We start from the raw sequence: 27,525 nt of genomic DNA, 5'->3' as shown, positions 1-27,525 counted from the left end.
TCTACAGCAATCCGTGAGAGGAATAGGCACAAGCTGACACGTGTGAGAGAGCACATTCACAACCTCTCCACTTTAATGAGCCTTAATGGACCACAGGGATCCATATTGCATGGTCCCCCTGAATAAACTGTCCCCCCACCCCCACCAAACCATATATATCTTGTCGTCCTTTTTTTAGTGGCCGGCAGCCAGGAGTTCAGTGGACAACGGTGAATAATTTATATAGTTCCGACTGAGTTGAAATGGGCGACTGAGGCTTGCAGTGCACAAAATAAAGGTGGGACTTAAATTGACAGGGTACATATATTAAGCAAACGACCACAGAGGCTGCACATTTTATGGGCCGCTCCTCTCGGCGTGGCTCTTACTTAAGTCACTCGCACAGTTGGGATTTACTGGCATGCCTCATGGCCCCTCCCCACGGTTCAACGGCGAAGCGGCGACAGGGTTCATGTTCAATGACGACTTCAATTAAATCCGGCCCTAAATGAGACAGTAGTTTCCATATTTCCATATCTCTGCCATGTTCTCCCTCGCCTCGCGTCATGCGTCAGCCATTACGGTGCGTTGGCTCATGTTTCTGACACGAGTGTGGAAAGTTTAAATGATGCCCCGTGGAAAAAAACAAGCATCAAACAGAGCGGCGGCGTACATGGCAGATTAGATTTTTTTTATTTATTTATTTATTCCTTTATTAGAAATGCATTTTAATTTGGGCTGGGGGGGGGACTTCAGTGCTGTACTAACAGATACCAACACTATCCTCGGAGGGAATAGTCCATTATAGCTGGCGACAGACATGAAAAGGAAACTGCAAAGAGCGAGTTGGGAAAATGCCACTCAGTGAGACTTTATTTGGCTCAGCCAAAATATCTACCTTTTTCATTAGTGCAACACGGAGAAATGTCAAGCACGATAACCCATTATCTTTCCCGGTGATAATAACACATACACAAAGGCAGCATTTCAGGCTGTGAATACATGTGAATGACTTCTCAAGTGTGATCGCATTGCTTCCTTTGCCGCTACTGTTTGCTTCGCATGGCAGGGTTGAAGTGAAAGATGAATTCCTCCCTTTCTTTCACTGGGGCAGTCTCATGTCATATTTTTTTTTTTATCTTGTAACACAGAATTAAAAAAAAAAAACCTGTCAACACTGTCTAAAATAAAATCCCTCAGTCTGTCCTCTAGCTTCTCTTCCCACTTTATTACCTTGAGACTTTGTGAATATTATTCCGAGTGAAGTTGAACTCCACACTCAGCAAAAGGATATCAACATTAAATGACTATGAAATGTGACTTTTATCAGACTCTGTTGTCACAACACCTACTCGAACATCGACGCGCCTCTGGTGCAGTGCGCGGCAGCTTGGAATCGGACAGAAATAGAGTAATTACCCCCTTTTAAACGTGGAAGAAAAGGAGGTTATATGAGCTTTTTAGTGCTGGAAGAAGTGCATCAAAAAACGTGGAAGTGGACTGCGGAGCGCGGAGTTACAGACAGTGTAAATGGCACCATCTGGCTGGTGGTCATTAAAGCTGTTCTTTTTAAAATGTAATTACAATACACCTTAAAGAAATGGCCTGTGAAGGGATGATATACTTGGGAGTAAATATTGGGGAAACAATAAATGAAGAGCTGCTTGACGTGGTGTGGGGTCACTGGGTTGTCAGCAGGGGGCGGTAACATTACTTTCGGGCCCCCGAGAGAACGTCTGATTAGTCCACACTATACAGCGATGACATTTTTATGTTGAACCCCCTCAAATTCTACGATTGGGCAAGTACAGGCGACACCACTGAGAGAAACCCCCTAATGAGTCCCGTCCCACCAGCCGGCTGCCAAAAGTGTCACATTTTCACGTCTTCATTATTTCTACAGACTTTCAAAATCAGACAGTGGTATGGGTGAGGTTGTGTTGCGCAATTGTGTTAAATAAAATTGTCAATACCAAGGATTTAACTGGAATACTGGGTTAGCAAGTTTAGCTTAGTTGAACGCTAACAGGTAGTTAATTAGTACGCTATCGATACAATAAAGTCACAAAAGGCTTCGATATGTATTGTGTAATAGGTTATTGGAGTACGGTAGGCTGAATATAAAAATGAATGTAGTCTTGTGGTTTGAAAAATGAAGGCAAAAAAGTAGGACAGGCGAAGCAGCTGGCCACCAGGGGGTGACAACCGCTGCTTGCAAAACTGGTCTGGTTGAATGGAACTTCAATTAGCATGTTCCTGAGGCGTTAATGGTATCAACTGCTAGTTTTCGAAATTTCCGATGTGAATTATGTTCCCATTTAGACAATCTGTCATGGCGCCAGTCACATTGCAAATCTGAAGGCTTCACAGCAGGAGTTTAGCAACTGGAAGACTACTTTAGTCTGCTTTTGCTTCCTGCCTATGGTTCAATGTAGGGACCCCAGTCCCTTTCGCTGGAGGTGCCAAAGTCCCACCTCTATGCTGTGAAAACGACATCCTGCTGGCTCTTGATAACATCACGGAAGGCAGAGAGAGCTGTGCAGCAAGCGTCTATGTCATTTTGGCAGCTAAACATCCTATCCTTTAGAGGAGCACCACATGACTCATGCTGCTGAATGCTCCGTGGGAAACTCAGCGCCGACACTAACACAGCACCGACGGCTGTGCACGAAAGAAAACTGACCCAAACCTGCTACATGGCCTCTAGCCAAAATCCTGGCCGACTTGTGTCAGGTCCCGTCAGACCACAGGCTGTGCTTTAGCCCCACAAATCCGCCGAGTTGAAAAGGAAAACAAGATTAAGTCGATCAATTAAAGCCTGGTATTATCGGGTGTAAATCCTCTCGCGTACACGTTAACACAAAAGCAGCAGATTCATATCCTGTGGTAAATGGCTTCTGTGCATGTGCATCGGTGGATATATGTGCATGTTGGAGATGTGCATTGTGTGGAAAACATCAATGTGAGGCCACAGGTGTATGAGGAATGGCTGTGTGTAGGAGGGGGAAAAAAAAAATAGAGTTAAAGAAACTATTCCACATTAACCACACTGTCCTTGCATTTCACTCTATTTGCATATTTCAATGTTGATCCCACTCTCCACATTTTTATGTTATAGGTCTTTGAGAGAACATTCACGATATGTAAAAGGATTGTGAGGCCACAGCGATCCTATCCTCTCACTACCAAATTCCAGTTACTCCCTTTGTCCAAGTGAATGTTTGTGCCAAATTTGAAAGGATTCAATCAGATATCACCAGGACAGACAGACAAGCTGAAAAAAAAAAGGATATAATGCCTCAATCTACAGTTGTCACCATCTGTACCTTACCCATGACAATGATTGTTGAAGAGAAATCAAGCAATTACCTTGACTACCACACTACATGTAGAACTCTTCTTCGGACCGAGTCCATTAAACGTTGCATTCGACGATCAAATTACATCAATCAAAATAAAAAATGACAAAAAACGTTCAAGGTTTACCTCTTGGCGAGTGGTGCTTCCATATGATGTTGGCCTCGGGTCGACCCACCGCCAGGCACATGAGATTAACGTTGCTGCCCTCGTTCACTGTGATGTCCTTTGATATATTTGTGATCCTGGCCGGCACTGAGGGAGGGGGGAAAAAAAAAGGGAGTCATGATTGATGTTTTTCAGCGTAATTAATGACACTTGAGAGCGAGGGGCTCACTATTCAATGTGATCAGAACAGTGATGAGGTTAAAAATAGCCCCCCGGGTTGGGGACTTAATTAGTATGAAAGTAGCTGACAAATTTGACATTTCTCTGGTTTTCTGTGGCGCAATATATGATGGATTTTCTTTGCCAAACTCTGCTCATTAGACAAGCGTCGGGGTGATTCGGAGTAAGACGTGGTCGTATTTTGTCCGACTGGACCAGCTTGATATCTTTGTACACCTTCACTGTAAATTAAATCACTCAGTGCCATATTAAAATCAATACAACAGACGACTGGGGAAGTGTTTCAAAAGAACCGATCATCGATGTGAACTCTTGTTGAATTTACATGATGGAAGGAATAGTAAAATCAATAGCCATACATCCATCGTCTTCCACTTTATTCCCCTCGTGAGGGTCACCTGCAAAAGGTGGGGTACCCACAGGTCGCCATCAAACACAGGTGAACAAGCTTTCACATTTCACAGCACATAAATAAAACCTGTATTACTATAACTGTTCTCTGTTTCACTGCTGCTGAATGTTACATTTCATGAATGTCAGACCAAATATTGTTTAGGGTATTTTATCACTGCATAGCAATGACAGTTCAGTGCATAACGGCCCATTCAGATAGCAGATAGCATTTTGAAAACACAGTTGTGCTGCACAAGGACAGTTCTTTGCAGTGCATGTGTTCAAATACGTTGAACTATGACCACTGCAGGCTGTGTGGATCACTCGGGAATCCGATATAACCCCAGAATCCAGCCAGAAAGCAGGAGTATGCAACGGGAGGGAGAGCTAACGTGTGTGTCTGACAGTTTACACCGAGATCTCGAGAGGTAAGCCGCATGGTATGCTGCATGGAAACATGTTTCCAGTCAATTAGGCATGTCAGGTTTTTTTTTTTAAACAGTCAGGGAGCTTTATTGATATTATTTACACAGGTGACATAAATAGACAGGCATGGGTGGAAAAGGTGGGGTGGCGTGGAGGAGGAGACCAGACCGAAGCAGGCAAGAGGGAAAGAGAGACGAGTGGACATGAAGAGGAGAGCAGACATAAAAAGAAGATGAAGCACAGGCTCTCAGGCTGGAAATGGACAAGGTCTTGTCCTTGGCTCTACCACAGTGATCATAGGAATAGTCAGTATTGCCCCATATCATGCATTTCAATGTAATATTTAATAGTTTTTAACAGGGTGTCCACTTTGATTGGTTATATATGCAAATAATCACGCATTTTCGTTGAGTTGAGAAAAATAATACTTTGTTGCATATGCCATCATAAGCTACTTTGTATCTGATTTTTAAAAAAAAATCAAATTAGTGCGTAGACTTTCATGTAATCACTTGTGATATTTACATATAAAGGAGGCAGCCGTTCACAAAATGATATTACACCAACACAACAGATGACAACGTAAACAGCAATATTAGAGGGACAATTACACGCAACATTTATTCCACATAATTATAAAGACCAGTGCAGAGTTGAGCCAATTAATAATAAACCTACTTACTGCCAGCTGATTTCGATGTTTCCTTTCATCCCAACAAATGAAGCTGCGCCGCAGACACAGCGACAATCGTACCTCAGCATAAATACAGCCACTAACAGCCCTGCCCTCTTTGCACACAATGACATCACAGACGTGTCTAATGGTCAAACGACGACCAAACAATGTGGAGCGAACAGCGGCAAAGTACACAGTCTAATGTGTGAACAGATTATTTCACTATCATGGCTGGACAGTTTTAAAATGTATACCTGTCTCATTGTCCCTTCTTCTGTGTGGACATTTGGCGTGTGTTGCCAGCTACTAGTTGTATCACCTGCATTACTGTAAGTGCAGTCAGTGATCCTTGGTTATTAGGTCGTATTTAATAATAGTATTTAGATCAAATTGTGGCGCAAAAGCACAACGCAAACATGATTTTAATATGTTCCCTGAACAAATTCTGTTCTCTCGACATTCTGTGAAATAAAACATTAAGACCCTGAAAAAAGGTTTGATCCAATGTTCACCTTACGCAGTTGGAAGAAAAGCTGATGTGTGTTATGTGGCTGAAGGTGGGCATGTGATTAGAAAATGGTTAAACAAACAAACTGAAAAAGAATGGTAAAATAAAAGGAGGAAATGGATAATGAAGTGCACAATCCATTTCTGTCCATCTACGGAAAGTTCTCCATCAATGATTGATGGATTGCCCAGCAGGATGTAGACGGTAGACGGTGAAGGTGAGATCAGGACACATTCAAATGAAGTTTTCTATGTCCTTGTCATTACGTTGCTGTCAAAGATGTCATCCATTGGCTAACTTTGGACCAACTTCTTTTCCATCGCCGCCAAACGTGACACCCTTTCTTCTCCCTACAAGTGGCGATTGCTCTAAGACAGCAAGGGGAGCGCAACTTCCTTTAAAATGTCGTCAAATACGTGCTGTGTTGTACTGACATTTCAATACCAAACGTGCGCTACGACGCGTTCAGAACGTGTCACTGGTTCAGCCGTTCCATCATCACGGATGACGGATCGTCTTACGTGCTTGTCGTACTCCCGTGGCATTAAAACCACTTCAAGCTCGGCTTCAGCTGTTCTCCCTGGGATGGCACGGGGTAGATTTGTTTTGAACTGCGGTGAGCTCGATAAATACGGCAACAACGTCGCCTTCAGGGAAGCTGCGCTTCAATGACAGTGGACGAGGGGGGTGGGCGGATGCAGACGCTGGGCTCCCGGCATGATGACGCAGAACCAGTTTTTGACTGACAGCGTCGCAGAAACGTACACAACAGCCTCAGTTTTGCGTGGATTTTGCGAGGCAAGTCTGTAAATAAATAGCTGGCAGTTGTGTGCTATTTGCGGGGCAATAAACACTACTGTAGCATTTTGGTTTTACATAATTATCACATTTGCTCGCTCTAGTTGTTCATTTGCAGGATTTATGCAAGAATGTATGTATAAATAACTGGGCCCAAACTGAGATTCCCCTGTTCCCTACATCGCCTCATGAACACGTTTAGTGAAGTAACAAGTGGTGTTTATTCACCGACAAAACAGCCATACCTATCATGCATTGATGTCCACCTCTTTGTGGAGTCCTGGCTCCTGACTGTGTGCACAGCAACTTTTAAGCCTCAGATGACAAAGTGACTCTTAAAAAATAAAAACTTCATGATAGTGGTTTAATGCGTCTAATAACGTTAACAGTCCCTTAACATCCAAAATGTCACTTAATTAAATTTTCAATTGCTAGAATCTAAATCAGTTGTAATGTTGAGTATAATGTGCCAAACAGAACCACTTTCAAATATGTTCCATGAAGCAGGCCTTTTAGGAATAGCAGTAAAATGAGCCAGCAGACTCCCTGCCAGAAGCAGTGAACAGGCTATTGCGCAGTGGTCTTCTGTTTACACAAATGAGACTAATGCCACAGAGCTAATGTGGTAATGATTCATTGAGGGGTAAGAATGCAACATGTGGCGCCTGTAAGAGGCTCCGAATGTGGAGGGATGAAGCAACGGTGTTTTGAGGACACAGCGGGCGCCACTTCCTCGGCCACATTGACCTCCAGCAGAGATGAATGAGCAAGCATCTGTGTGCAGAGCCGCTAACGGCTCCTCCAGCCTGATAATGCCAGTGGCCAGGTGATTAAAAAACACAGCTCCCCTGCCACCGGGGCTGCTGTCGGATATGACTGGGGACCTGGGGACACGTCAGTCTTCATGGCAGTGCAAGGTAGCCTAGCCAGTAATTAATTAGAAAATATAATCAAAGAGGAAAGGGATGCTCTTCCCAGGGTGTTTATTTAACATCGGGCCAAACATGACTGTATTTCGTAAGTGAAATACAATCGTGTCAAACAGTGACACAGTAATGAAGAATAATAACAATGGAGATGGGCTGCATTCGCCGGCTGCAACTTTCCCTCGCAGAATTAAGGTTTGAAGAAACTGAGCTTTAAAGGTCAGAGCAATTGAAAAGTTTTAATGCCCTGCTTTTCATATATATATCATCAAGAACAGTGTTGGCTGTAAGATTTACTGATAATTAACCGAAAAAGGGCTTAGCCTTTGCAGTGATGCTCTATGCTATTGTGTTTGTGGAGCCTATGGTCATTTAGCTATGGAGCAACAGCATGTTTTTTTTTTTTTTTACCTCATTTAAAAAGCTCCCTGATTTACCAGGTGCTTTACAATCTGCTGGAGCCCAGTCAGCCTTTGAACCACGGTTTAATGGCCCGCTTCCCGGTGGGATGGAGCCAGCAAACTGTTCAAAAGGAGGGAGGATCCTAGGGTGAGCAATGGGCCTATCAGGTGTAACGGTTTGGCTGTGGAAAAATTGTTTACAGGGCTCGCAGGTGAGACAGGAGCATGACCCTGAGCAGAAATGTGTTGGGGGTAACAGGAAAGGCAAGACTGGCTCTGGACTAATCACCTAAGTCAACATATGACATCCTAACTGAGGCGTTGTGCTCTCTGAAAAGATTCTGCATTGCCACTGCAGTGTGCCATTAAAAGTTAATGGATAATTGTTAAAGATTAACATGTAAATATTTTTAGGACTACATAAAGACTGTAGAATTGTGAGGATGTGGAGGAGGAGTTCAGCACATTAGTCATTCGTTTGCCCCGAGGTAATTGCTTTGTTGGGGCCCCCTACTACCCTGCCTTTCGGCTAAAATGCAACACGATGAGATTACAAATGTATTATTTATTTATTTTTTTAGCTATTCAGCAGAAAATACAAATCTGCTGCATCAAAACGCAAGAAAAAAACATTATCCATTCGGCATTACCACAACAGTCAAGACACATGCCAATACAAGGTTTATGCCTGACAATGTTATGAATAAGACAACCACCAACAACTTGGGGATACATACAGAGGTGATGAGCCAGAAGATGTTTCCATTAGCAGTGCCAACACAGCTCCAGGCTGCCAGAACACCATCTTTTTTTTTTATCCCAGACGGAGAACCAAAGGTGACCAAAACAAGCTTCTCACCACCAATGCTATCCAAAATGGGATAATGCCTGGTCCATGTCAGCCTGCTTTGAAAGATAGCCATAAGGATTTCTAATACGACCAGGAATAAAATTCCAATCGAGCATAGCGTATAACTCAATTGGAAAGCTTAAGGCACTAGGGAGTGGCGGTGGTTAGTTCATTCACCTGGAACAAACAGACTCAAGCTTTTTGTTATTGGCTGTTAGGCAGAAAAACAAAAGACACCACTGGCACAGGCTGAGTGCACATATGGGCTCCTCGATAAAAAAAAAAAAAAAAAAAGACGGAGAAGATTGTGTAGTGTAGAAAACTAGTCCTCAACGTGAGACAGTGAAATTGTGCTTAACAGTATGTTTCATACTCATCAGAAGAGCACCATCATAACAGCTCGGCCTCTTGTGGCCATGGTGAATCTGCTGTGTTGGATGCCCTTCAAGAAGTGCCCAAATAGATGAATTCAAGGCAGTGATACTTTGCCATTTTACACTCAAACATAGACTTGATGCAAATCAACCAATGTTCACTGGGACGTGTAACCAGAACCAGCAATTTTAACAATCCATCAAATTCGAGGAGTTCTCCTCACGGTGGTGCCGACTTATTTTGGAATCATTTGATACACACACTTGTTTACATGCTGGTTGTTGTTGGTGTCATCTCAAATATTATTTCACACTAAGTTTATCCTATCGGTTCAAAACTTGAGAAGAAGAGGAAGGACAGTGCAACACGGGCTAGGAATCCACTATCTTGGGGTCTTGTTCACACAGATCACAGGAAACAGGCTGGTGCCATGCTTGGACCCAACAGTATGTCCAAACAGCAAGCGCGACGATGGAAAACTAGGCTGAACACAAATCTTTCTACGGTACAAGGAAAAGCACATACCAACCATCACATGTGGTCTGTGAGTTGTGGTTAACAGTGGACACAATTTAGTATTTCCCTGACACGGTAATGGGCTCAACCTTTGAAACAAGAAGCCAAGCTCAGACAGCTTTGGACACTCAAGAGTGCAATTGTGATTGCTTCACAATAAGAGAGGTCAGCTAAAGTTCCTCCATGAACCCTGGAGGACGTATAGAGAGACGGAGACCAAGCAGTAGCAAATCCCATCTTGCATGGGGAACTTATGGCTGATATTCTCTATCCTAATTACAAGGGGCGATACTTTTTTTTTATTGCATATGTAGACCGCCTGTTGTTTTAATGGATGTTTGAATGACGGCAAATTTGACTGCAATTTGGATTGCCATTGTTCCCACATGATGTTTCTACACAGTGCAATGTGTAAAGTCACTTATCCCCCCCATGCATACCTGCTGCTTTCCAATTCATTCTTTACATTCATCCGTTAACGCTGGAAACAATGACAGCTCTGTGAAAAGAAAGTAAAGAAAAGTATTCATTTGTGTGTCTGAATTCCTCAAACTTTATAACACGGAGTTAAAAGTGTATGAAAAAAGCGTGTGAGGTGAAATGTCAGCCGTCAGCCTGGGCCACCGGGTTTGTGAATAGACAGAGTTTACAAACTAGGTCAAGTCAATGCTAAAGTTAGCTTGGTTGAATTTTATAACATACACCTAGGCTGCAATTACCTCCACGATTGTCTGTGCACCCCGCTGTGCTCTATAGCGAGCAGTGATCAAACACTAAGTTTCTTATTATGTGAAGGCGGATTTAGAAACGAATGAAGTTCGTATGAAGAAAAAAAAGGAGCTGTACTCCAGATTGTTTGAGGGTGAGTGTGAACCTTCGACATATCCCAACATCAAAGCCTTCGCTCCTGTGCCAACATTCGCTAGATCTATAATGGATGCTAAGTCTTCTTTCATAACAAATTACTTTGCAACTGAAACATCAAACAAATCACTGTCAAGCGAGTCGTCTAATGTGCCATCTCTACCCAGAACAACAGACGTTCGTGACAGATATCTTGGTTACGCTCACTGTTCTTGTCAGTGGTTACTGTTAATTCAGAAATGCACCCAACACCGGGACATGCAAGAAGAAAGAAATCCAAACCCTCCAGCCTGGGAAGTGTAAAAAAAAAAAACAAACAAAAAAAAAAAAAAACACTTAGGGCCATGCTTGCGCTTTGGTGAGGTAGAAATAAACTAGGTTAGATTTTCCCACCGGTTGGTACAGAAGGCACAAGCTGCGACACATGCCAAGTGTTCTCAGTTCAAAGACAGCGTCTCATGTGGGACCCATTGCATCTTGTGTTTCAGTGATGCAGTCCAAGGTAAAGACAGCAACAGGGAAGTGAAACCACACAGCCAATTTTGATGCACTGCGTCAATATATTACCTGCGATCAGCATTAGAGAAGCACTACCCACATAACGGCTGAGATAGCTCAGTCTCTTTATATTTTAGCCATGTGTTGATATTATTGATGATCTGACAGTAACGGTTAGTATCGCTGTCCTTTTGTACCCTTTCAGTGTTTCCTGTATTATGTACTCGCAACCTGTGAGGATATTTTTGTAGATTTATTTTCTCTCATACGGATATTAAATCAATAATAAATGGCTGCATATTTTACTTCTTGCACTCTGGGTATAAGAACTACACCCAAGCAGGAGGATTCTTCAGCGTCGTCTTCTTTTCTCTCTCTTCCTACACATGGAGCACTCACACATTTTTTTGAAAAGCAGCCCTTGTGTGAGCCAGCAATAACATGCTGACAGCATGACAGCAGTATAAAGGCAAGGAACCAGAACACGGAACACTACAGTTTAATAGACGGCAAATTTATGACAATAAAAAATCAAATTACAGTCAAATGAAAACGAAAAAAAACAACAACAATCCAGTAAATTATTTGTATTTTATTAACTCTAATATTTTTGGCAGTGTTAACCAATTATAACGTGCAAACCTTTCAGCAATCAAATCGAGTGATCTGAGAGAGAACGGCACGGGCAACTCTGACCATTCACAGCGAAGGTCAGACAGATAGGCTGCTATTGGTTGTTCTACGACGACTCTACAGGCCCTGTCAGTGGAATGATTGCTAACTCCACCACCAGCAACAACTGCCTCCCTTTAAACAAAGAAAGTATCTGAAATAGAGCTGGACTCAAGTAGGAACTGAGGGCATTTGTCTGTCCTCATCTGATGAAAAAAGACAGCGATACCAAAATGTCAGTATTTAACAACCTGCAGGTGAAACTCAACAAATCAGCTATTTCTATGGATCCTTCTTCCTGCAGCTTTAAAGTAAACACATTATAAGTATATTTTCTGTTATCTTGAGTAACAGAAAAACAGAAAGTATGAACTGTCTTGCAAATTATTGGACAGACCAGTGTGGGCTCTTCCTTTCCTCTCTCCTTATGTTGGATTTGTAGGTGTCTGGCAATTATTCCTCACAAAACAGAATACAGAATTATAGAGTTTCTACTTGTGAAGAAGTTGGATAGGTCATTTACGATGGGACTTTAAGTTAAGTTGGACTGCTGTGTTCAGTCCTGTCCAGCACATCTCAAAGATTCTCGACGAGGTTAACGTCAGGAATATGCGGAGATCGATCCATGTGTGAAAATGAATCCTGATTCTTTTTACAACTCGGGCCCAACGAACCCCGACACTGTCATTTTGGAAAATGCCAAAAAACACCTGGTGTATAACCTGGAGTATATTCATGAAGTCGTTTGACCTTATTTTTGGCACATACTGTGACCTTGCTGAACCTACGCCTGACCAACTGAAACATAACGTTACGTGTTATGTTACGTGGCTTGTACGGTAGGCGCAAAGTAAAATATTACATGTTACTTTTTTGACCAAGTAGTGAATAAAAACACTTTTACTTCCAACTCATAGCAAGGGATCTCAATAGCACTTTTGTGATCTTGATAACTACTCAAAGCACCTCACAGTTATTACCATTCATAGCACAGCAGCTAAGAGTGCCCACCAGTGACACCAGTGAGTGGGTCCAAGTGTCACTGGTGGGCACGTAACAAAAAAAGGAATGAAGATATTTCTCGACTCAGGGGAAACTGAGGTTGGGAAGCACCATTTTTCAAAAATACTACCCCTACCCTAATCGGTGAAGTATTCCTGTAAGTGTAGGAACCTTGGATCAAACAGCCAACTTCCTGGTACGACCATATGCGCTACCCCTTGCTAAAATTCTAATATTTGAGAAACTAAACCGTATGCACAAACCACCTTAACTAAACTAATCATGACTTATAGTGGATGACGGGTGTGTATCATTTGATTTCCATGCATGGCTCCAACTCACAACATGTCCATTCAGCGTGCAGATTACATAACAGTCAGTGTGACGTGAATGTGTACTTTAGAAAGAGAAAGAAAAGAAAAAACCCTGGAGAAAACATCCTTTTGCATTTTCTTTTCACGTCTGTGTCCTCACATCTCCTCCAATCCACATCTTTGCTTCAGTTTTCCCCCTGCCTGCAGTCATGTTTTCACACAACAGAATTTGAGATTCGTGCCAAATTAAAATGTAATGTATCCTGAAGTGCACCAAGAGACCGTCTTGCTGAACATTTGTATTCCCATGGAGACTGAGGCATGGAGGCCGAGGCATGCGTGCTGTTGCAGCAACAATTCAAACAAAGGGCTTTTGTCTTCACCCTTTGTACTCTACCTTAACCAAACCGTTGGAATTTACATCCAAAGATTGTTTGGGTTAGTGGGTTTGTCTAGGTGACTGAGGCAGTCATTTGCTGTGAGCCAGCTAAAGTAACAAAGCATGTGCTGATGATTGTACATCCTGGGCGACCGAATTTAGGTCCGAGTGCATTCTGGGTCTGACCTTCAATGCACAATGTCTGCTGACAGCAGGTAACCACTTCATGGTAATCAGTACAGCCGCTACAACAATTACACTGTGTGGCAGTGCAAGAGCCAGAAAAGCAAGAGCATTTTACATCATTGCAGTGTGCATCAAAAAAGGGAAAAGGTAGAAGGACACTGCTCTCTTGTCCTTGTCCAACATGATGACATACTGGGGGGGCTGCTGGCAAAAAAAAGCCTCCCTAATTACAAAGAATTGAATAGTACAAAATTGAGACATCCAATCCCTGACCAACTCGGAAGAAATGGAGGTTCACTTGAATAGAAAGTGCTCCACAATTCAGAGCTTGTCAGGCAGCATAACACGCAGGCCACACTGGATATAGAAGCACCCTGATGGCCAAAATTGCACACAGCCTGTCCACGACAGATACGCCATTTCCCCATGCTGCTTTTGCTCTGCTCTGGCCCTCTATGCTTGCACATGCTTGCTCATTTCTTCCTTGATATAAATGACAAATAGGCGTCAAACATTACAAAAAAATCTTTGAACCCGAGAAGCCCAAAGTAGGTATGAGTCATCTGTGTTGTCACAAAAAAAAAAAAACATTACTAAAAGACATGCGAGAAGTGACAAAAGGCATTCATGTGTGAAACCAGGTTTATTTTAGCTCGGTTCTATGTCTATATATTGAACATAGGACTTCTATTGTTGCAATGCTACCTGAGATTGCTGCCATGTTTTTCTGATGTTGTATTGCTCTCTTTCTTCTCCCTTTTTCTATGTATTCCTCCTTGGGTTTCAGCTGCTGTTAACCCCTTCTTTCTTTCTTGTGTCGTATCGGATGAGGTGGTTGGAGTTGTCACAGACTAGGAAATGAGACTGGGGCCTGCAATGCATCAGGAAGGCATCTGCTGGTTTCTGCAGGTTGCGTCTGTAAATATTTTATACTTAGCGAGTGCTGAATGCCGATCACGTGCAGATTACGGGCTGTCGTCGGGAAACGGGCTTGCAACCACAATACCAGATGGAAAATCATGTGGAGTGAGCAAAGCGTAAAAAAACAGTATAGATACCATATAGTGAATGAAGTAAGAGAAGTAAGAGGATATGAGGAGGGGAAAAACATTATGATCTATCAGAATCTAGATAGGAGTGTGTTTTCTGGTCAGATTTGCTCGCGGCACACACAGAAAAATGACCGAATGGTGAAAGGATCATTAGCGTAACATTTGGTATGAACGATAGTATTAATTAACATGGGCGCCAAATGGAATAGCAGATATCGCTTCAGGGCGCTCCAGTGTGGCCTGGCCATGACAGGGAAAATTGAAGCAATTACAACGAAAAACAAAGGAGGTCACATGCTTTGCTATCAGAGTGTTAGGTTATGCCCTTATTATGTCCTTTCTCTGCCCGTTACTTCATTGACTTCTTGTGTACAAGAAAAAGGGGGCGCGTTGGAGAGATCTACTTCCTAATCTCCAACGGGGAGGACGTAATAGGCAGGTCATCGAAGACGAAAGATCAGGATCAAACACTCATCTTGCACAACACGACTTTAGAGGAAACGAACATCAGTGTATTACCCACATGAACACAAGGTATCATGTTAAACCCACTACAAGGGATGAGTTTGGCCTCGCTGACGAGCGCTTTGCTCTTGTTATGTTTCATAAAGGTCATGCAAATGATCCTTCATGTAACCCAAGCCTGCAGTATAAAAATACACACGTTTCAGGCCCGTAATGGAAGTTCAACTCATGGCATGGTGAATGTAACTGAGGGGCCGGATAATGGGAGAAATCGATAAGATGTGTTACACGGTGTTACTTTTAACATGCAGAGCTTCTGTAAAGGAAAGGCTAACCAATGAGCGGCTGCACAGTGAGCAAAGCCTATGATTAGAAATACGAATGCCAAGGCATTGGTGTGGACAAAGTCAAGTCACGTCAGATTCTGGCTTTGACAACCCTTCTTCTGTGTGGCTGTATGGAAAACAGAGGCGTTACCAAATGGGTAAGCGCCGTCTCAACTGCCTTCCAATGTCAGATCACTACAATTTTGTGTCAACAAGTCTGCCAGTAATATAGGGAATTCTTCATGTATACGTTTAGTTTGCATGTTTCATTGTCTTCTACTGCCCACACGTCCTATAGATCCTATATGTTGGGCCTGTGATTGAGCTGCAGGATTCTAGGAGCCTATCTACGGCTATATAATAAATGCACAGACCATGTGACAGTGGTCAGAATCATCAAGACGCTGTTCAATCAGAAACCTTGGTCGTCTACCCATAATGCTCCATTTATAGGGGCAACAGTGGTAAATAGACTGGGGATTCACCTCATAGACGGTGTCAAATTAAGGACCAACTGCTGTGTTTTGTCCCTTTGTGTCATAAGTGGACTCCTGGTGGTTGAGAGAAAAAAATCTAGTTAGGGCAAGGATTAAAAGGGATTGATGTAAGCGCGGACGGTGTGATTTTTCCATTAACTTCACAATCCATTGGAATCCATTTTAACATCATAATGATAAGTTTCGGAACAGAAAGTGGTCATTGCAGCTTTTAATCCGTGGACACCGCAGCATACGGACTGGTAAGAGGGTTACACAAGGTACAGGTTCATATTGTTCCGTGGAAGACATTTCAAACAATGACTCATCACTGAACTAGCACTTTGGAATAGATGGATTTTAGCTGATGGTTGGTGATATTTTCATCGAAATCCAAAGTGACCACTTTTGATGGGTTCAAATGTTGAGGGGAAATCTGCATAATGTGAGTTGATTTAGCAGAGTTAACACGTGTTTGGTTTGTCCAATTTGAGCTACTGTACATCGGGGAAGGAGAGAAGGGATAGCATCCTTTTGTCCTTTCCAATTGCTTTAAACAGACTCTGATAAACCCTGAGCACATCCTCTTTTCTACTGTGAGGGCATGATTTCACAGCAGGGGATGACAAGTTCCATCATGTTTGGTTTGATCTGATCTATGCCTGTGATCTAACACCTTCACTTTGAAGCCGCACTATCTACCCAACTTTCCATTCAGGGGTTTTAGTGCAACAGAATTTTCCCGACTAATGGACAGTTGATCTTTTTAATAATGGCACCATATAGACCCCAGATGTTTGGGAAGTTGGCAGCCCCACATGCATGCAAACGCGTCAGCATGTGTAAAAAGAACTGATGCTGATCTTTCGTCCAGTCATCAGTTTTGTGCACTGCTGTGCGGGAGAATCGCCAGCCTCATTATTAAATGAATGTGCATTTTTGCATCCAAATGTATCCTCATTGCATTATTTAAATGTAATGCTATCGCGGAAGGGAACTGGATATATTGTGCAACCAGGATTCTCTTGGAGAACAGTGATTTCTCAGCAGTAAACCAGGTTTCTCATAAGCTTTTTAACAAGTGTGCGTATGCATTAAAAGGACCTCAGACCAGACAGAGCAGGCAGCAGCCGAGCGGCTAAAAGCAAAGATCATTACGCAGAATACATCCTGCATTATTGCATTTAAAATACCTAAATACGTCTAGCAGTACAGCCATTCGTCAGCCGATGTGGAGCAGGACTTTCATATCTAAACGACGTTGGATTCAGACGCTTTAAACGCTGTACGAGAATTTACAGCCAACATGTTCAGTAACTGGGCTGTATACTGGAAGAGCAACAAAAACAGCGCTTAAAAGGGAGTTGTTTTTTTAAAGTGCATTAACCAACACGGTTGCATATGATTCCATATGTCCTTTTGAAACATGTAAAGAGAAAGTGCAGAAAAACACAGGCTTCTTCAGATTACTCAGCAGACGAGAAAAGCATAATGAATATGCTTTACAAGCGATGTTGTTTTCTCAGATGGAAACCGCCAATATTGCAAAATGTCATTCAGCTGAGGTGGCGGCTCAAGTTCTCTTCTTTGATCTGTGGCGGCAGAGACCTGACAATAGAGGATGTTCCGACAAAGAATTAATGGCAACTGGATATACACCTTCTTCTGATCTTCCTTGTGGGGCCCGGTGAGACAAACCTGGATTTGGAAATCCAACTGTTTTGTCTCAACTGTCACAGCCACAGAACAGACTCTAATTAATCAATACAGCTGTCTAAAAAGGCTGCATACAACTCGCATTTCATTTGACCTTATATGTATAAGCTTGACCTGAGTACTGCCGAGCAATGCAAAACACTAGGGACTACTCTGTAGCTCCGCCACATCTTTTCCTTGAACTTTTCCTCCTCAGTTTGTATGAATTATTTAGTCGGCAGCATAAAATCCCAATACAATATTTGCTTGTATTTACTACAAAATGACTAGATAACCATTTTATGGTTATACAGACACTTGCAGGACTCCGTGAAGATTAAAGATGAAGTGCCTCGGAACACAAGACATTATTATTTCACTACGAATCCTAAAACACATTCTATCGCTAGCATCAACCAAAGTCAAGAATGAAAACCAAAGAGAGCCATGCTTCTCTACTTGGCGATTTCTTTTTTGAAAGATAGATGTGGGTTGAGCCACTGCAACGGGGATGGCTTCTGGTCCAGAGGGGTGCACGGCTACGCTGGAGGAGATGATCTCCTACACACTCCTCAAACAGGGCTTAGTTTTAAGACTAACTAGACTGACAACCCATCTAATGTCTACATGCACTAACACTCTTTTAATTTAATGAAAACATAGTATGCATACACATCCCAAAATTAGGCTTCCACCTAGCACAAACTTCATGGTAGGATTAAAAAAAAAAAGAATCCCAGAGTGAATTATTAATACTGCACACACCGTGCTGTTGAATATAAACCAGTGGATGATTTATATAAATAAAAGCCAAGGGAGTGGCGTTAACGTCCCTGCATCTGTTCATCATGACAACGTGAGCATTGCACAAAACAAAGAAATTCAGAGTGCGGCGGCCCGGTAGGTGAGGAATTGAAAGAGAAATCCACAACCAGCCTCGGGAAAGAACAAGCACTTTTAAATGTGTTACACAAGCAAAGCTTATAGGCTTACTCTCCAATTTCAGTTATCCTAATGTTGTGGAATATTTCAAATGCCTCATTACTTGCATTTTGCGAGAGAGGGAGAAGTCTCTCCCCACTCTATAATGAGCCCTGAGGCTTATTAGACCAGTGTGCATTGAACTGAAAGGACCAGTGCTCTCCCTTTTCTCCTCCTCTTTATGGCACAGGCAGACTTTCGGCCCTAATCAGAAAAACACAGAGCCACAACATTACACTCGATGAAACTAAAGAGGATAATCCTGTAGTACATTTAGGGTATTTTGTGATTGAATTGAATTACTCTTGCTTTGGAAACACATTATGATGCGCTGGCATCGGGCAAATCCCATATGTTTCCCTCCGACTGATATCTTCAAATGAACATGGACAAAGAGAAAATGTGCCAAGTGTCAGTGCTGCAGCGGCCACCCCCCGTGGTCCAGACCTGTTTTGGCAATGTGTTAAACACAGTGACAAAGTCTCTGTTCCCTTCATTTTAACTTGCAGTGGAAGCCTTGGGAAGACTTGGCTTTACCAAAATATGTGTAGGTGTGTTTTTTGGAAAAAAAAATAACTGTCAAGATGCGACAAGCATAACGCGCAACTATTAATATTTATTTTAAGAAAATAACTTTGTTATAATGAGTATCTCAAGCAAGGACCCTTGTTTCTCTGGGCACTCTATTCAGCTGCATCATTTGGAATTCCAGGCATCAGGAAACTAATTAAACAGTACATTAAACGGTACAAGCGCTGCACTGTACGTGCCGCACATGCTGTATTGCCAGCATCTCTTCTCTTTGCACTCCAATTTTACATTAACGAGGCCAATGTGCTGACACTGAAAGTGGAGTGTTTCAATTTGAATGCACGGGGAATCCAGACGCGCTGTCACATTCTTGGCAGTGAAAAGTGTTTCGCCAAGTGTCTTTGGCGAAACTGCTTTACCGCTCTGTCCATTGAGACCTTAAAGAAAGAGCGATATTATTATGCGATAATGGTGCATATATAGCGATAGAATTCTTGGGTATGTACATTTGTACATTACTTCAGAGTTCCTTCTCCACTTGCTCGCAAATTTGGACATACAATTTGGGATTTCAACTGCAAATGTTTTAATCATGGCCACAAAGAGCCTTCTCTTGTCTCAGTTTTAAAGGTTTCCTTTTTGTCATTTTCCATATTATATAAATGATTGAAACAAGAATAAGGTGTACGTAAATGTTAGTCTTCATTTGAATAAATACAAATAAAGTACTAAGTGCCTAACCCTTACCTTAATCCTAACCATAACCCAATTCCAACCCTTACCCTGAAACCAGGTCTTAACCCCAGAAAAAGCACTTTAAATTTGCAGTGCCCTGAAAAAATGGTCAAAATGTGGTCAAAATGTCCTCAAAAAGATGGGTTTGCATGGTTGTTAGTTTTTGTCCTTGAAGTACACACGCAGTCTAACAGCTGATTTGCAGTAGGGGGTCGTGACTGACTCACTACAGTATGAGACCACAGTATCGTGAAGTAGTACTCATTATATAATGTAGTAGTTTATATTAACAACAGAGTTACTTAGTAATTATTGAATAAAAATTTGACATTCATGTTGTCTATTGTGTGTTTCTTTGCTGCCCTAAACACTTTATCACCACTACAAACCGAGAACAAATGTGAGTAAATGCTTGAAGACATGCTGGCCTGTAAGTCCTCACACTCTCGGTAAGATCCACACCTTACCCTGCTCCACCCTCATCTGACTTGATGAAAACTAGAGGCTTCACAAAAACACACCAAGAACAATTGCTCTAATGATAGGTTTTCAGCGATGAATGCCAATGTCCTATAAAAAATTCTTTAGCCATGTTTGAAAACACCACATTATGAAGGCGAGCTATGTTGCCTCTCATTTGTCTCACTTCTTGGACTCATTACCAACTGTTAATGTGATTTTTCAGTCTCGTCCTCAAGGTTTGGACCCTTAACAAAAAAATCCAAACTCAAAACATTTTTAATCGTTAAACTTTCAGTTTGTAACCTGCTCTATGTTTACTCCATGCTTTGTTGCTGTTACCCTTCTCCGGCCAGAGTGACGCGAGTCATGAAATTACTCCTGTTTCTCTTCTGATCTGCTTGGTTGTTGTTCCTGAAGCCTGGCTGTTGCCTCTCTCTCCCCACGTCTCCTTGTTTCACTCTGCCTCGCTCCTTTTCCTCCTCCCTGTCCTCTCTTTTCACTCAAACTCTCTGTAATGAACCATCAACTGGCTTGAGACTTCTTCTTGCTCCCCTGGCTGTCTGTGCATCGTTTTATGATTTCGACCTGGATCCATATCCTCCAGGAATGTCAGTCTCCTCCGTGTGTTTCTTTCTTTCCCACCGACTGTTTCCCTCTACTAGTCATGTGAATGATATGCTTGCGTTTGCCACTTGCATGTTTGTGTGGCCTCTCCTCTTTTCAGTTCTCCATGGCGGAGAGGGGGTCAGGTTCTGTTGACAGTTCTGTTTGGCAGCACCTGGACATATGTCACTGTCCTCCTTCCACATAAAGTCTAAGGACAGTCCCAATATACAGACAGTAAATAAATAAATAAAACAAGTCTAGTACAATTCTTAAAGTAAAATCATACAGTATGATTTTCTTGGGGCTATACTGCCATGTGTTTCTATGATTTTGTCCATCAGGTGAGCTATACAACAGAATCACCACAAACTACAGCCTCCAAATCGATCATCCATTGGAGCTGACAAATTATAATGGGCAACAAACACCAGATTGTTAGTTTAAGTGTGAGATACATGTCTTAAATTGCTAAAAACAAAGGCAGCAGGACTTCTGTTCCTCTTCAGTTCTGATTTTGGTGTGGGAGTCGGCAGGTTCTTAAACCCTTGGTGGCACCTTGGGGTCATAAATACATTCATCGGGTGAGTTGTTAGGGTCACATGAGTGAAGATGCGATTCATCAGGGTCATTGTCCCTCCCCTGAGTACCATGAGAGTCGAGAGTAAAGTCACATGGATCAAGGTATGAATTGGCAAAATGTCTTAAAGAACCGAACAGAAGTCCAGTTGGCCTTGTTTTTAGCACTTGAAAACCTGGATAACTGAGAACCTTCACAGACTTTTAAATACATGGACCTTCAAATGCTGAGTATATTTTAGTGTTGGACTGGTTTGACTAAGTATGAGACAGAGACGCATACTTAATAATGCCAACCGCCCATCACTCACATCGCAATTACTGCTGTGGCTATGTGCCGCTAGTCCTAGTCCTTTTGTTGCCTTCCGTAGATCTTCACAGAGGTACGGCTCAGTGAAAGTTCAGACAGAAAACCGTCTTTCTGTACATGCCATTTAAGTAATAAGCACAATTCACTTTACTTTTTTCATCTAATTGCAACTTTAAGCTGTCAGACTTTAAATCGCTCTCTTCATTTCTTAGCCACGTCCTCTACCATCGAACATTCAACTGCAAGAACCTTCATGAGACATAGCAACATTGTGCTCCACTGCATCGCCAGTGTCTAGGGTCCTGGAGAAATGGTCCTTCACATGACAAATAATGCAATAAAACTGCTTCCATGGTGTTCCATGATGCCCACCAGGGTCTCATCACCTAAAAGGGCCGATCACACAAAGACATGGCCACTTCATGCCTTAGAAGAGGGTGGACAAAAAATAATAATAAGCTCAGTGCGCTTAAAGTGCCTCAAAGATGAAGTGCATGAACTTCATGCATAAATTGCAGGAGCCAAAATTAGGGTTGAAGAGATCTGCACTTTCATTTTTTCATTTCATCTCTTGGAATATGTCAAATAAATGCAGTTTCAGTTTATTTCTATGGGCCACAGATAACAGGAGATAAACCGTTTGAATCCTAGCTTAGCGGGGAAAAAACAAACAAACAAACAAAAAAAAGGAAACAAAGACGACTTGACCATACATTTTGCTACAGATCGTTGACTTTGTCTGGCTCGATGTGATTTGACACCAGTATCTACTGTACAGGCAGGTATTTAGTCAGGCAGTGACCTTTGTCAACACCAATTAAGTTGAAATGCCACTTGTGCTAGTTATACAGAGAAATACAAATCCAAGTGCCCAAAATCTGTGCGTTAGCACACAGAGTTCTACTGAGAGAGTGTGAAAATTGTTCAATGAGAGACGTTGAGCTGCTAAGGAGGTCACTGGATCTGAAATGCACCAAATGCAACATTTGACTTCGCTGGAGCTGGTTAAATATATCTAGTTCAGCCACACACACACACACACACACACACAAAGTTTTCAGACATGCACTGAAGTCTGGACCTTTTCCTGCAATTGTCCAAAGGGGCTGGATGTGTGAATGTCAGCAAAAGTCGCTCTGGACATTCTCCGGGAACTTCTCCTGCCAAAGCCCCAAGTCAAAAGACAAGTCTATGTGTGAACTCAACAGGAAAAGCACCAAATAATTCTCACTGAACAAGTGAGCGAGTGTCCGCTCGTCTCTCGCAAAGCTCCAGCCAACACACAAAACACATTTCACTGTCACTGCCATCAAGGTGCAACATATTAATAATTTTTCACTCAATGCTCTTTTCAGAAGCAGGGACAGACTATAGTTGAGCAGGCAAAGTAATTCTCTGACACAGCGGACCAGCAATGAACTAGACTCATGACTCAGGATGTGATGATTTTTAAGTAGTCAGGGTTTCTCGGAGAATAATTATTCTTATCGTTAAGCTTGACGTAAATTCCAAGTGGCAACAAATAACACACACGGCCCTATAAAGAAAATTACAGCGTTAAACCACCAGAAACACAACCTAATGCCTGGAGAATTGAACACGACATCCATATTTAGCCCTTAGTGCTCACACACCAAGGATCAGTGCTGCAGGTGCACCCTTGGTGAATTGCAGTGGGAACAATGCACAACTCCTTATATGGACATCCTGAGTGTGTGTGTTTACAGGTCACATATTCAGGCTTTAAACAAGTGCATTTTCTTCCAAAGTTATGATTCATTTTATATCCCATTTTTATAAAAGTGATATAAAGTAGCAATAATTGTGCAGACGTCACAAAATTGGACCGTTTTTTTCTTTTATTTTGTTCATAAAAACGAACCATGCGAACTTTGAACTGCGACGCTTTTGCAAATTTCACAAATTCAATCCGATTTTAAACATTTTGTGTACTTTTTTGCTCAGGTGAAAAGCATCAGGCAGCATCATATCCTGATTCAATACTGAACTTCACCACTTGGACTTAAGTATCCAAAGTTATACTAGACAATGTCTATTTCAAGAAGTATTGGCCGAGCAACAAATTCACTTCAGCTCTGCAAAGAAAGTTTAATTCCAGTGAGAACACTGTAGAAGCAAGATTGAGGTGACTTTCAGCCGTTGGAACCCGCCGCCGTCTGAAACACCTGTCTCGCTCCTTACTGCCTTTTAAATACACACACTCTGAGCTGCAGAGATGACACCCCAGTAATAACCATGTCTCCGCGCAGGGCCAAACTGCTTAAGAACTAATTTTAACTGTCTCCACTGATTGATATTGACTGAGGGAGTGAGATCAAGATTGGCTCCAGTGGCGGTGTTTTCCCCAAAGCAGCTCAGGAATCGGAGGACTCCGAGTGTAGCGGCGGGGCAAATAAAAGGAGGTGCATCTGAGGGATATTTATTTAACATATCCATAACTTCATCATTGTCACGTCAATTAGTCATTTAATTGTCACATTGTAATTCTGATTAATTACATCTGTCTGTCAGTCATTATTATTCATTAAAACCACATCAGCTCCTTCAGTCACTCCAAAATGGCAGCTTTCTTCGTCGTGTGGCTGTTGGCAGTTACTCCGCTGAGTGAGCAACAGACAAAAGACTTAATGGAGTTTCAGCTGTATTAAGAGCCACAGTGAAATTAGCATCGATTATTACTTTGCTCAATAAAGTGCAGTTGGTACGGATCAAATGTGGCATTAAAAATGCACTGAGCTCAGAAAAAAGGGCATTCATTCTTCTGTAAACATATGTTCTTAGTATATAGAGTGTCTGGTGCATATTCACCCACCGGGCTTGTTCTTATAGACCTGGGATGGATAAGCAGGTGTTTGCACACTGCTCGTTATTTTCAGCCTGCTTTTCCGCGTTGCCAAACGGCCCCCGGCGATGGATTGGCATTCAGCAATTGCTCCATGTAAACTGTCAAAAGACGGGATTATAACGATGCTCGCCGACGTCTCGCTGATGAGTCACCGACTCTGATCGGATTTTTCAGCACGGCGGGAATTTGATCCAACACCTACCCACAAACCAAGGATGGGTGAAGGCACTGGAAGTCCAAACAAGATCATAACACTGATCTATCAGAGATTAGAAAAGAGTGCCGCTACATCACAAATTAAGCCTGGTTTTACCCATCATTACCCATGTCAATTTCCATATGTGTACTCATGATTAAATGCAATTTGAAGAGCATATAAAACCGGTCTTGGGCTCCTCCTGGTGTCATTACACACACACGGCGAACAGTCACGGACTATTAACTGCATAGCTGTAGGATAACCTTGGCTTTACATACGATCGCTGACAAGAAAAGAAGACGCCATGCGTTTCAAGACAAACGGACAAATTGTTGTTGAGCTAACGGAGGGGTCGGTGTGTTTGTGGGGGGGGGGGATGTGTTGACAGTGACGAATACATTTCCAATCCCGGCGTCATTACAGCTGGAAATATGCAGTCGAAAGGACAAATGATCTTCTTCGTCTGTGAAATCAAAGCTCTCGGGTCCGACGAGGAGCTCACGCGGGACAACACTCTGACAGAAACACGTTTTCTGGTGAGACGGGAAACCTGATTCAGGAGGAGAACTCGGAGTGTGCAGGAGCCCTGTTGTTGCTGCTGGAATCAAACATCACAAGACATCTCCAGGTCGGCCCCCTCTTCTGACATAAGATGAAACAGACTAAACTAACAAATGTTCGGCTAAGATGTTTTGACTAAAACCAACACGGAGTATCATCATCACCACCATCATTATCTGATATATCAGACGTCTTGCAGTTCAAGCCATTGCAGCAGATAGTGATATGCTCAATAACACAATATCCGATACTGTATGTCTGTGCAGAAAAGAGGCGCCAGCAATGTGGATGATGGCAATATCTCATGCCTGGACCAGCATATCTGAGACATCGTTTTTTCAGACGCAAAACAGGTTTAAAGGACTACAAATCTGCAGGTGCATTTTTAACAATCTCTACAGAATTAAGTAATCATCTTTAATGATTCATGTACAAAAAAAAATTAAGAAATAACTTTATTTTTCTTGGATTTGACATGCATTAGACTTAACTCGAGAGCTGAAACAATTACTTAATTAATAAATTAATCATCAACAATTTTGATAATCGATTAATTGGTTTCAATGATTAAAGCAAGATTTCCAATTGTTTAAGCTTCTTAAATGTAAATATTTTCTTCATTTCTTTGCTCTGGATGACAAAGAAATCATTGACATTTGAGAACATCATCATCATTTCCAGGTTTGACGAACACCAATCAACATTTTTTAAGGTTTTCTGACACAACGATTAATAGACAGATTAAATCGATTATGTAAATAATAGTTAGTTGCAGCTCTATTTAAGTATATTAGGTTTATTTGACATGTAAGTTGTGTGTTAGTGTCAATCAAGTGTAGTTTTAGCAATTTTTATCATACTTTATTGAACTGATTATTACTATTTAATGTGTTTTAATTTTAGCATGTGGTTCTGTGTTTTAGTGTAGTTTTAACATGTTTGATCATGTGTATGGGACAAGAGTTGCAAACTAGCAATAGCTATAAACTCTGTGTATAGCACATCAGTTGCAGTATTTGTTTTGGAACTATGCTAACTGTATTGTCCCCATTTAAATATAATTCCATTCGACTGCTTGCAGAGTGGATAATAAATAACACACTCGTCTGCACGTTGACAGTACAAATGCCACACAAGATTTTGGAGCCATTGTGAGGCCATGTTCTACCGTAGCTTGTGTGGTGATGCAAAAATATAATTGCATTTGCAACAATCCAGCATGTAGTTGGCAGTGCTCAAGTGAAGCAGGAGTAGCAGCAAGCACATCCTCACAACAACAGCACCTCCAGAGCCTCAGGGTTCAATACACAGGGACACTTTGAGGCATCCCTGCCTGGAGGAATAGCCACAATGGACTGGGCATCTCCACTGAAACAGTTTTTTTTTTTTTATTTTTTTTTTTTTTTATAAAAATAGGCCCTAAAATGTACAATACATTGAGCAATGGACTGAATACTAATTTTTACATTCTTTACCAGCATGTTTTTTTCACCCCAGGTCATGTGAGCTGGAACATATCCAAACATACACTCACTTTAAGCACCTTTTACAGGCTGCATCTCCAACACCAGGCTGTTTATAATCATGAAAGAGAAGCTCATCATCACACTGCTTGACCTACTTGTGGGAAAAAAACTGCTCCGACACCAGATTCTTTGCTAAAAAAAACAAGCATCTCCTGCATCTCTGCCGAAGATTCTCTCAAAATGTAAAAAAGGGGGTGGTTGACAAAAAGCTTTTCTGAATAGCATCAACTGGTTTTGTGCAGGCGAGCCGATGTCGAGATAAATCTACAACCGAAGGCAAAATGCCAGGTCCCCCTCCAGTGGCCTGCTCTGTTTCTCATCATGAAAGGCATTATAGCTGGATGGATGAAGAGACTGCATGGGGAGAACACTGTGACTGCTTGATGTGCTGAGAGTTTGAAGCAGCGTGCGGGTGGGGGGGGGGGGGGGGGGGGGGGGCACGTTGTTACAGGCCAGCTGAGGTGCGAAACGGCAGAGGACAAAAATAAAAAATGACAACCCGAAATCGAGTTTGTCCGGTTGGCTAAGGATGTCAGCTGGTGCCGCTGATATCCCGGGGGGGATTTTACAGGTTATTTTTCGAGCAACAGAGGTAAGAATAGCAACAGCACGCCAGAGATATCCCTTGAGAGTTCTCAAATGTAATTTATTTTCCACAAGTTACTATTCAGAACGCGTTGGAGCCATTTT

At 42.1% G+C, this 27,525-nt stretch overlaps 1 protein-coding gene across 2 annotated transcripts in view; it reads right to left on the bottom strand.

Annotated features, from left to right (window-relative positions):
- opcml (opioid binding protein/cell adhesion molecule-like) overlaps positions 1–27,525 on the bottom strand; it is a 291,933-nt gene that overhangs the window by 53,570 nt on the left and 210,838 nt on the right. For both annotated transcript variants that reach the window (XM_058628308.1, XM_058628306.1), the window contains one exon: positions 3,466–3,591. In XM_058628308.1, the coding sequence (XP_058484291.1) occupies positions 3,466–3,591 (126 nt within the window). The remainder of the gene's footprint in view (positions 1–3,465; positions 3,592–27,525) is intronic.

The sequence above is a fragment of the Solea solea genome, chromosome 4 (assembly GCF_958295425.1).
Source record: "Solea solea chromosome 4, fSolSol10.1, whole genome shotgun sequence".
In the NCBI taxonomy this organism is placed as follows: Eukaryota; Metazoa; Chordata; class Actinopteri; order Pleuronectiformes; family Soleidae; genus Solea; species Solea solea.
The sequence above is the reverse complement of the archived record's forward strand: the minus strand, read 5'-3'. Positions and strand labels throughout refer to the sequence as shown.